The sequence below is a fragment of the Rhea americana genome, unplaced genomic scaffold (genome assembly GCF_003343005.1).
Source record: "Rhea americana isolate MKP2758 unplaced genomic scaffold, rheAme1 scaffold_14, whole genome shotgun sequence".
NCBI lineage: Eukaryota > Metazoa > Chordata > Aves > Rheiformes > Rheidae > Rhea > Rhea americana.
In genome coordinates, this window is record NW_028185483.1 from 3777277 (window position 1) to 3788481 (window position 11205).

The 11205-nt window shown below is 42.3% G+C and overlaps 1 protein-coding gene across 1 annotated transcript; it reads right to left on the minus strand.

Annotated features, from left to right (window-relative positions):
- Positions 1–1432: 1432 nt before the first annotated feature.
- On the minus strand, positions 1433–6743 carry CCDC195 (coiled-coil domain containing 195). Its single transcript, XM_085298521.1, has 3 exons — positions 6476–6743; positions 4631–4892; positions 1433–1565 (listed from the first exon to the last, which is right to left on the minus strand). The coding sequence occupies exons 1-3, from the start codon at positions 6741–6743 to the stop codon at positions 1433–1435; spliced, it is 663 nt and encodes a 220-aa protein (XP_085154647.1).
- Between the last annotated feature and the right edge of the window lie 4462 nt (positions 6744–11205).

Sequence of the window (11205 nt, forward strand, 5' to 3'; positions counted from 1 at the left end):
CTAAGCTGTAACCTCATTTGCTAGAATAGCCATCCACTGCAAACAATGAAATTCAATTCTCTCTGCTGGGCAAGTTATCTGTGGACTGATTTTTTTTTGAGTTATTTGCTACCACTACTAACATTACAAAGCAACTCTGTGCAGACCCAAGCTGAAAATAAGATCCACAGATAAATAGTAGTGAAATTGAAATTTCACTTCATTAGTGAAAATATATTAAAAATATGCTTAAATATACAAAAGATGTTGAATTTCAAAATCAAAATCAGAGCACCTATTTCTATAAGAGTGCAAAAGATCACTGAAAAATCAGTAAGAAAGTTTCTTTCCACCAAGTCTCTGTTTTCACTTTGGAAGGCTCCAAAGAGGTATGTTGTTTAAGAGCAGGCAATGAGATTAAAGTCTTCCTGAAAATTATCAATACGAACATCTACTGTTTGTGCATTTGTTGTGCAATTCACTGTCAATACTACCAGCATATAAAGAAATGGCGAGGTATGTGCAGTATTGTTTGGTCCATAAATACTTGTAGTCAAGTTAAATTGTTGTGGGACATTGTTTATCCTCATATTTTACAAGTTGTCTGTGTTTTCTTCTCACATCTATTTTGTACCTGGTTTTTTTGCTGAATATCTGCTAATAATTCTTGATCTGAGCCTTGCTCCAAAACCATTCATTAAAAATTCTCATATTCAGAATTTTACCTGTTTTGACTTAGTATTTGGACTCTAGTCATGATGAACATACCAAGTCAGAAATAAGTTTGTAGTCCCACCGTCATACCAGTCAGTACTTATTCTCCCCAGCTCTCCCTCAGAGAGTCACATTTCTGAGTGAGCATGATTGTCTTTAAAAGCATTTGCAACATTTGCAGACAGTGAATGCAAAATGGACATTCACAGCCACTGTCAGCTTTCTAGATATTCGGAGTAATGTGAAATGAATCTGTAATGCCCTACAAATTTAACTGTATTGGGATCGTGAAATTTTAGCGTTTTTACATGCAGAAAAACTTCACAGGTTCTTTAACAGCTCTTATTATATCACATGCAACAAATGCCTGAGAAGATGATCAGCAAGTGCAAGAGGTGACAGTTTCGCCTTTTTGCGACATAAACACAGCAAAAACAGCTTTAACATCCTATTTAAAGCATGCTCGAGGTGAGGGATCCTGGAGACGTTGTGCATAGAAGCTGCTCTGTGGCGGTGCCTCTGCTATCATGTGGTTTCATCGTGGTGTACAGGCTCCCAACAGCTTTTGTCATGACTTCCATTTCCTTGCTAAACAACAGGCCAGTGACCCGAAACACAGTCTGGGTGACTCTCTGAAGGCATCCTGCCAAAGCGTTTTGCAGAAAAGGAACCTGACACACAGCTATCATTTAAGGTCAATTTATCTCAAGAATCAATGGGCCTTTAAAAATTCACCAGCTCACATATCCTTTTCAGTGATGGTGGTTAACTGTTTTGTATTCTGATTTTGCGGGCATTTGAGAGAACCTGGATTTTCAGCGTATGGTGAAGTATCCATTGGTAACAGGAAACTAACGGCCTTCACTTTACCCCTGGAGAAAAATGAGAAAGGATTATGAGGATTACAAATGTATAGAACATGCAAAGAAATTCCACCCCCACCCCTCCCAGCAAGCAACAGGTAAATGCCTCCAGCACTCGCTTGCTGCACAGGGGCAGAATCTCATGCACCAAGACAGCAGTCACATAGCCAGCCTGGGCACTAAGCCTAGGTGCTGTATGTCTGTCTCCTGGAAGCATCTACCTTTTCCATTAAGCCTTCTGGTTCTCAATCAGCTCCAAAGTTTTGGATACAGGGTTAAGCACATGTGTAACCTCAAGGTCTATATCAGCATCAGGGTACTCCTAATCTGAGGAATGTTCCAGTAGGTTCATACTTGTGTGCGTAGGTGGCTACTGATGTGCGAAAGTGTGAGCAGTTTGAGAAGGGTGCACGGTAAATTCATCCCACCGTAAAAGCAGAGGTAGAGGCATGCTCTTATGCATGTTCTGAAGCTGCTTGGCAAATAAATGGACCAGGCTTTGCAGGGCCTTTTGTTCATTTGTTTTTGTTCTGATCCTCTGATCTGCTGTCACTGTGAGCTGCTGCAGAAGTGCCTCTTCACAGCTAGTAAGGGGGGCCTTCACAGTGGGGAGGGCCTCCTCAGTGTCCTCCAACCTTCTTGCCTGCGTGTTAGACCTACCCCACTGGAAGATCAAGCCATCAAACCCGTGCACCATATCAGTCCTATCTCACTCATTTTAAAATGAGACACAAGTCACATGTAGGCACTGTGTGAGCTTGACACAGGAGGCAGAGCATCCCCTGCAAGGCTGGAATTGACCCACGGTCAAGCAAAGGACCGTGTGTGGAGCCCTGCACTGAGGTGGTGCTGCAAGAAGTTGACCTCTCAGTCTATTCTGGGTCGTGTACACAGTCCCATCATGGTATATACATAACAGTTTCCTTGTAGGCTGGTCTGATTTTCCAGCCTGCACATTAGTGGCTCCTGTGTCTCAGCCCTGAAAGGAATGCCCATACTGCAGTCAAGATAAATGCCAGCAGATCAGTTTTGCCAGGCAGGCTTGCCAACTCCTTGGACCCATGCTGCTGGTTTCTTCTGAAGGGATGGTGGTGCTGTCTCCCTCCTGTGCCTCCCCACGCACACAGGCTGCTCTTCCTGTTGTGGTGGAGCTGCATACGGGGAGGATATATGTCACCCAGAGCAGTGCTATGCAGGGAGAGTTTTGTTTCTCCTTCCCACATCATCCCCTGTCAAACCACCAAAAGGCCAGTGCATGTCATGGGCTTAGAGTATGTGCTGGTGATGGTTGTACCAAACAGACCTTGTCTACCTTGTAATTTACTCCAATGGTCCTGAAAACAATGCTCAGTCTTTCTTATCCTGTCTTGTACGTTTAAATATTTACTACTTTTTCATTTTCCCTAGAAGAGGGAATAATGAGGAATGAACAGTGCTTTAACATACATCATTGAAAGTGCTGTTGACATACAAATTAGTAATGATCTGGTAGCACTGTTGTTATTTTATTACTTGGATGCAACTGCACTCTAGATAAATCTGAGATGATACTTCCAAAGAGTCAATTTTTGAAGGTAAAAGTATCCAGCACCTCATATATGATGGTAGTTTTAAAGCAAACCTGAGAAAACTACAATAAACAAAGAATAGAATAACCTGTCACAGAATAGCGTACTTGGAAGCAAAAATGGCCTCACTATAAAAAGTTACGCTTAATTAGCTTTCTGAACTCTGACACAAATTAGCCTACTAGTTAAAAGCTTACCAAGATTCCTGTGTTAGATTTTTGTACTTATAATGGAGAAGTTCACCATTGCAATCAGAAAATAGATTACTTTTTTTTCCCCCTCAATAAGAGAACACGGCTTCATGCTTCAGGATATAACCCAGTCAGTCTATTGATGGAGTTAGGTTAAAAAGCTCTTTCTATAATAATTCTTTGCTTCTCCTAAAGCAGCCAGCAATGATTAGACATGAGTCATCGTGCCAAATTCCATGCTGCTCAGAGCTGACAAGGCAGCTCCGAAGATAGTGATAAAATAATCAGTAACGTTCCTTTGACTGCCCAGTACTTTTCCTCTATAGGTCTCAAAACATCAGTTATAAGAGATCTAGGCTGCCGTCTCAGTTACTTGGAAGACTCTCTTCCCTGTACGCGAGAGCCCTGCTATTTGCCCTTGCCACTGATGGTCCTGCAGGTTGCCCGCGCTCTTCCTCGCACTCCTTCCTTCCCAGGGAGACAGCTCCAGGGGAAAATGTGCCGCCTCCAGAGCTCAGGGAAGCATGTGTCGAAACCCATGCGGTTTCAGGGTCAAAGAGCTGTTGAAAATGACAGCAGTTCCCTGCTAGGGAGTAAATTTAGGCATTTAAATGCTGTGAAGCATCTGACCCTGACACGTCCTTTGAAAGTAGTAGTCAAAGTAGTTTGTGTAAGCACACCAGGAGATGGCCAGCACTGCCGTATATCACAGTCTCGTTATTAGTGCTTTTACCTTTGATTGTTGGCCTATATTGGAGAGCATTTCATCAATGAGCAGAGAGATGCTGGACTTGTTCAGGAGCCATTTCACTTAAGTCAGAATCCATCCTGAGAATATTTTTCTTAAGGCTGAAAGCACTAACTTGTAATGTTTCAATTACAGGGGAAAAACGATACAGCGAATCTAAATCCATGGATCATATTAATCACACTTTCAAAAGCATAGTTCAGAGCTCCTTAATATCTTCATTCAAACTTTAAAAATCCTTTTAACGCTTAGCTTGTTAGCGCAACACATCAATCTGCAAAACGCTACCAGGCTTTAATAGGAAGACGATTTCAGCCTTCTTCCCTCATACACTTTTTATAGTAAATTTAAACTACCAATGCTGACGATTCTACATACCTTGCAAGAAGGAGCAGGCCATCCTAACCTAAACAGATCTCCCCTATGTTTGATGGTACATATACATTTGAACAGCCTAAGATTTTGCTGATAGTGAACTAAAACCCAAAAGAGCATCTGTATGTTTTAACAAGCGAAACTAGCATACCAGCGCAGGTAACCTGTGCTGTGAAGGTCAACTCAGCCTACCTGCACTTACAAACATGCTCTTGAAACAGCTTCATTTTGCTGGAATTACTCTTGGAGAAACAATTAGCTAGAGTTTTCTCAACCTCTTTTTTCTCTTCTTTAGTTAGTTGTGTTGCAACAGGACCAGCCAGGGGCTGATGTCTCCCCTGTGCTTCCAGGAGTCCATTGCTTGGAGGCCTTTTGTCAGCTGTGTGGGGCCTGACGCCAGAAGCAGGCTGCACTGATGAAGCAATGGAGTAGCGCCGCACAGTCATGGCATTATCTGAGTAGCAAAACCAAAAGCAGAGCTGAGAATAAATTCGGTAAATGTATCAGCCATACTGATTTAGGTAGCTGGAAATCTTAAAATCTTTAAAAAAGTGAAAACTTAAATTGTATGTAAGAAAATGTATATTCAAGAGAAGCACTGCACATACAAGCAGTAGGGCATGTAGGGCTGTCCAGAGGATTTTAGACATCATTTGTGGAATTTGTTTCCTTTTGTATTTCAAACATGAAGATGATGAGCAAGGAAAGTCCATTTGGTCATGTTTATGCAGGCATAATTCTGAAATTCTTGTTCAAATTGCTGAGCTGTTTATCACACAGCAGCTCATAGGCCAGGTCTATACTGCTCTGGTGGACAGGTCTTGGAGTTACCACTGAGCCACTCACCTCCTGTACATAAACAGGTCTCTGGGCAGCCCTGATGTCCTGCCCCCCCACCAAGGCACTGCCCACAGTGCTTGGTGCTTTTAGGGGGTGGGAGCCCCATCAGCTCTCCCCACACTCTAACGCTTTGGCTACACCAATACTATCGCAAAATAAAACAGGGCCAGGGACCGCTCTCTGACTCACCAGGAAAATTGGACAGATTGGTTCTCAGTCTGCTCTGAGCCCTTCTGGCACCTCTGCAGCCTTATCAGGAGGAGTTTAAACTCAGAATTCAGATATTCTTTGATGTGCTTTTAATTATTTGGGGGGTTTTGACTCAAAACATTTTGAATGCAGGGAGAGTGAAAGGCAGAAGAGGCTAAAGATCCCTTTTAATCCTTTTTTTTTTTTTTTTCCTAGAGAACATAGCTGGAGAGTAAAAGCCACAAAGTTAGCACACCTTTCACAGTCATTGAAAGACTAGTCAGCTTTTCCCAAGATAATAATGAAATTTGTAGCCACTGAAAGCCTCAATTTAAAAGGCATTTAGCTTAGTAACATGGACATTGAGTTCGGCGGGCTTTAGCAGTAGGCTTTATTCAATTCCAGCACTCATCCAGGTTCACTTAAATCCATTAATACTAACTTGATCATTTTCATAGATTTGTCTAGGCTCCTCATAGAATTTTCTTAGACAAAAATAAACAGAAACTCTACATCTGGTGTGATATATGCAACCTATCACCATTAGTTACTATTTGTAGAGTTTTTTTCTTACCGTTTAGTAATGTAAGAGAGGTTAGAACATGATTACAATTGTTAGTTCTTTTATGTCTGGAAAACTGAGAGGTCAGTCATTGACAAAAAGAAAACATCAAGATAGCACGTACCTGTGAAAATTCAAAACAGTAAGTCAAATTCTACTTAAAGAAAGACAATTTGAGCTCAGCTTGAATCCTGGAGCAGCAAAACACTCCAGTAAGGCCAGCTTGGTGTATATGGGTACCTACTATAGAAGGTCTTAGGGTTAAGCACATAGTTAATATTTTGTTGGAGATGGGCATTGAAGGAATGCAAAGTACTTCAGTCAAGTTAACTAGAGACACAGTTCTTGGGTCATTGCACTTTCTCTGCAATATGTAACAACAGAACTGGGAAATCCTAAATGGAAAGCAAGCATTATTGTCATTAATAACCCTAGCTTCTACATACCTTTCTGCTCCTTTGGTGCCAGCATGGGACCAGTCAAAATGTTTCTGCGGAGGGGCACCGGTGCACCAACAGGCTCTTCGCTATGGTCAGCGAGGCTCCAGGATTCTCCATCTCCACTTTTTCCTCCTGCTTTTTGCTCCTTCTGCAGAGCTCTCTGCCCGCAGAATTGGAGCTCTCCTCGCAGGGCCCTGTTTTCTCTCTCCAGTTTATTGATTTCCAGATGCATCTTGCGGATGACCTGGAGGAGGTGGGTGTTTCCCTCCATCATCGCACTCTGAGCAGTCACCAGGCTCCTGCATCAACTGTACTTGCCTTGAAGAGAAGCTCCTGAACCGATGGTGGGCTGGCTCTGAACTTAAAAGCATACAGACAATTAGAGTCCCTCCCTGCGCTCAAAGCTAGGCCATCTTTCACCACCAGGAGAGCTGGATTAAGCTGCCAAATTATTAAGAGAAGGCCCATGATTTATTCATTCAGGGTTTCGTTTTTCAGATCAGAGCTTTTCTTTTACACATTTACACAAATTGCTGTCAGCTCAATATTGTCACATCAACAAAAAATCCTTCCCTGCCCCCTTCACTTACCTCAAGGCTTTGGTTCTCTCCAGAAAGATCAAGAAGGAAAAATCTACCTGGAGCCCCTTTTCTTCAGCTTAAGGGCATGTCTCTGTGGCAGAAAGGCAGGGAGCTGCCTTTGCTTTACAACGATTAATCTCTCTGTTACCACTGGATGAATTATTTATTTCTGCTCTTTGCATCTAGAAAAGAATTAGCTATTTCTCAAAGGAAAAATTAAATTTCCAAATTAATAAATTTCTAAAACATTACCAGATCCCTTCTATTAACTAGATGGGCCAACAGTTGCTGTGGAACAGCAGGTAACCTCAAACTCTCCCTGACAGAACAGAGCAGATACTGCCCTCACTCAGGCTGCCCTTTGTTTCGCACTTTGGGAAGCCTGCTTGAATGAAGCTTGTGCACCAATGTCCTGGGAACGTAAGGGAAGACAGATCAGACATGAATCTTGCATTAGAAAAGGAAACACAATCCTTTGTGCTGCTCTCGTTATCTAGTGCCTAAAGCTATCTTCCCACTGAAAATAAAATGCAAAAGCCTCGTAAACCATGTTGTAGAACATCCATTCCCCCCCCCTAATTTACTTCAAATTTTAAATCTGAGAATGCAAGAAAGCCAGCATGAAAATAATTTAAAACAACTTTGAGAAAATTCAAATTGTTTCTACTAGCTTAAAAAAGACTCAGGAACATTTGAGAAAATAACATTGCTTACCCACTTCTCCTCTTTACTGCCAAAGGCCTATGAAAGAGAAAGCAAAATTGGTGAGAGGTGCTGAAGACAAGAGATGACTCATTTTTGTTTTTTCCATAAGTTGCCAGAGGAAGGTCAGCTTGAGGAAGTGATAGGGTCTATGGGAAAGCACAGTCATTCAGCAGCTATCCGAAGGCTGGGTAGGAATTGTTGGAGTTGAGAGAAAAACTGTTATATCCAAGGACCTTAGGCCTTGAAGCAGCAGCATATTCCTGCGCAGGTTTTGCCATCTTCTCAGGATCAGTCTCCTCAGAAATCACTTAGTAAGGAAGGAGCAATTCCAGTATTTCACTCCACATTCGTTTACTTCTCTGAGCAGCTGCAACACACATTCCAAAACTAGGGTAGATAGGACTTGTTATAAGACCTGTCTGAATATGCAACTATTCTAGCAACATAGGTGAGGTTGGGAATCAGGAGCCTTGGGAGTAACACTCAGCCCTGCTTCCTGGTGACTGTCACTGTCTAGGGAACCTCTCCAAAGGGCTCCATTCAACTTGGGCACCTTGGCTGGACACAGCAAGGTCTCCAGTGCTCACCTGGCCTTAGTACTATCTCCTCACCAAAACAACAAAAAAATCCCACACCCAAACCCAAATAAAGTAGTTGGGTTTTTTGGGTCACAAACAATGTATGAAGTGTCCATGACCTTCACAAAATCATGGGCTGTGTATTCGCCATAACCTTGGTCAAAAAAGTTATTCCTGCCCTGATGGATTGAGCCAATCAGTGCAGAACATGATGGCACACGATCATAATAGTTTGCTCAAATAAATGGAAACAATGGCAACCAGATCTCTGGCAATGGGCAAGTGAGCATATGGTGTATAGCTGTAATGCAAGGGCAGAGCATGGAAAAGTCCCGCTGTATTGCCTGTCCTTGCTGCCAGCTGTTGGTCTGGCTGCAGTCTGGGTTTGAAGCATTCACATTAATCTTAGCAAACCTCCTGGTGGATTACATCTGTCCTCACCCCAGTCCATCCAGATTGCTTCGAAAGGAGTAGGGGCTTATGCTACATTGCTTTCTCCATTCCAGAGAGATTCATGTTGCTTAGGGCATGTAACATACAAGAGGGCAAAATTGGACTCAGAAGTGGCCCTAGAACTGGGTTAAATAGCAGTGCAGGTGTACCCATACTGGGGACAAAGTGTGGTTAGCAAATGCTGGAACCATAATAAAAATCTACCCAGCTTTGGAGTCATCCAAGGACTCAAAACAAGTCTCATAGCTGCAACCTTCCAATGTTAAGTTTCAAATTTGTTTCTATTTTTCCAGCAAGTGGATCAGGTACTGGATATGTGACAGCACTTGCCTGTAATTATAATATCACTGCTGATCTTGCAATTGGCAGGTTCAAATGGGCAGGGGAAGCTTGCCAGTGCAGCAATTAGCTTACACAGGCTGCAAGTGAAGACATCTGCTCTTTTGATCTCACACTCTCCAGTCCGCTGGAACTGGACCAGCACCGGGTGCAAACCTTTTGCCGTACCAGAAGACTTTTGAGAAAACTGAGTTTTTCTTAGAATCACATACCTGATGTTCCTGGTGTGTTTTCTTCCTGGAAACTGATAAAGGGGAGAAGTAGAAGTCAAGAGTTTTGTACTATGAAAACTAGCAAGGAGCCATTTGCTTCTGGCCAGCATCCTCTCCTGTAACTAAACACAGAGCCCTGCACACAAACCTCAGTGGGGCCTATGGGGCACTGATGGAAATGTGCTCCTTCCCCTGCAGGATCTGTTTGCCTGTCTATCAGTCTGCCAGCCCTGGACAGCGATACGCCAGTCCTAGGGTATTTGCCACTGATCAGCAAAGCTGCCTTGCAACGGTGTGCCACGCTTAGGCTGCAGATTTCCTCTGACTGGATGTTCAATGTATCCCGTGCTCCTGCTACAAAAGCTTATGACTGTGTTTTTTTTTTTCTCCCTGTAGAACACTTGAACTTGAAGTCATTTGATACAAAGAGCAGTGTTTCACATCTGAGCCACTTTTGCAAGTTGTAGTTCATAGAACATTGAATTAGGTAAAGTTTTATTCACCTTCAGTCATATCCAGACCGCTTCACTAGAAAAAAATATAACTGAATGCAAATGTGGCATTTTTGGCAGCTGACCCCATCTAGCAGTCTCACAACAATACCCCGATTTAACTGCCAGTGTGTTCTCTGTGTGTCAGTGGGTTGCATGAATTGCATACCAAGTAGTATTGCAACAGAAAACATGTGAACAAAATGCAAAAGCCTTGCAAAGCAGCTCCACTAAAAAAGAAAGAAAGAAAAAAAAAGGACATAGGAGGAGCTTGGACCTTTATTCTGCATCTACTTGAAATTCTAGCGCTTCCTGCGTGTGTTGCACAACGACATAAGATATTTGTGTGTGTACGTAACTGCTGCGTGGGATCACTGGGGAAGGGGACAAATATATTGCGAGTGAGGAGCATACGTAGTGAGACCTGCCATCAGCGGAAAACAACATCTGTGCAGCTCCTGGCATTGTTAAACTGCTTGCCAAATCCACTCTCTTGCTTTCCTGAAGGTTATAAAGATAAAAAGCAGAGAGGATTTGTTACTACTCTGTTAAAATTAAATATTTATGCAAATCTCAATAATTTGTCTTTGAAATACATTAACAGTTAAGTGTTTAGATGTTTTCTATGACCAACTGCAGATACATATTTGCCATGTTTCTCAGTGAAACTCAAATTTCTGTACACAAACACCAAGTCTCCTCCTCTCTTGAGCTAAATCCTATTGGTATGACATAAATATCCAGCCTCCAGCTTTCTGTAAATGTATGCCCAAAAGCAGGACTGCAACACATGCACCCAATATGCTGGTGTCGCTTGGATCGCTGCCTTGCACTGAGGAACCCCCATAGGTGCCCTCCTAAGACAAGGATGCCTTTAGCAACCACAAATACAGAGAATGCAGAAAACAGAGCCATAAACAGCTCATTGGATGTATTCATCCTATAAAAAACGATTAAGCAAAAGCATAACAGAGTCACTAGTCACGGTCAGCTCAAATTCTTCTTTTTGCTACTGTCTTTCACTACACAAGAATACTGTCATGTCCTGAGCTCTTCCTTTAACTTATGCTTTATATCTCATTATGGTGTGAAAGAGCCTAATTGTAGTCTGAATGTGCCTGCCTAACTTAAAGAAGTGGGAAAAGAATACTTAATTGGATTAAAAAACGTAAGAAAGGAAAGGTTTTGTGGTAAGTTCATGCTTTCTCTTGCTGCCATGCACCTTTGATCATCTTATTCCTGAACATCTGAAGAGATTGAATAGATTTATTTGATTCCTTATTGGTCTTCTCCTGATTTAAATCTCTGTGGCCATCACATTTCAATCAAGAGGCAGAGATATGTTTTCTCCTTATGTTCCATTTCAGTTTCTCCACT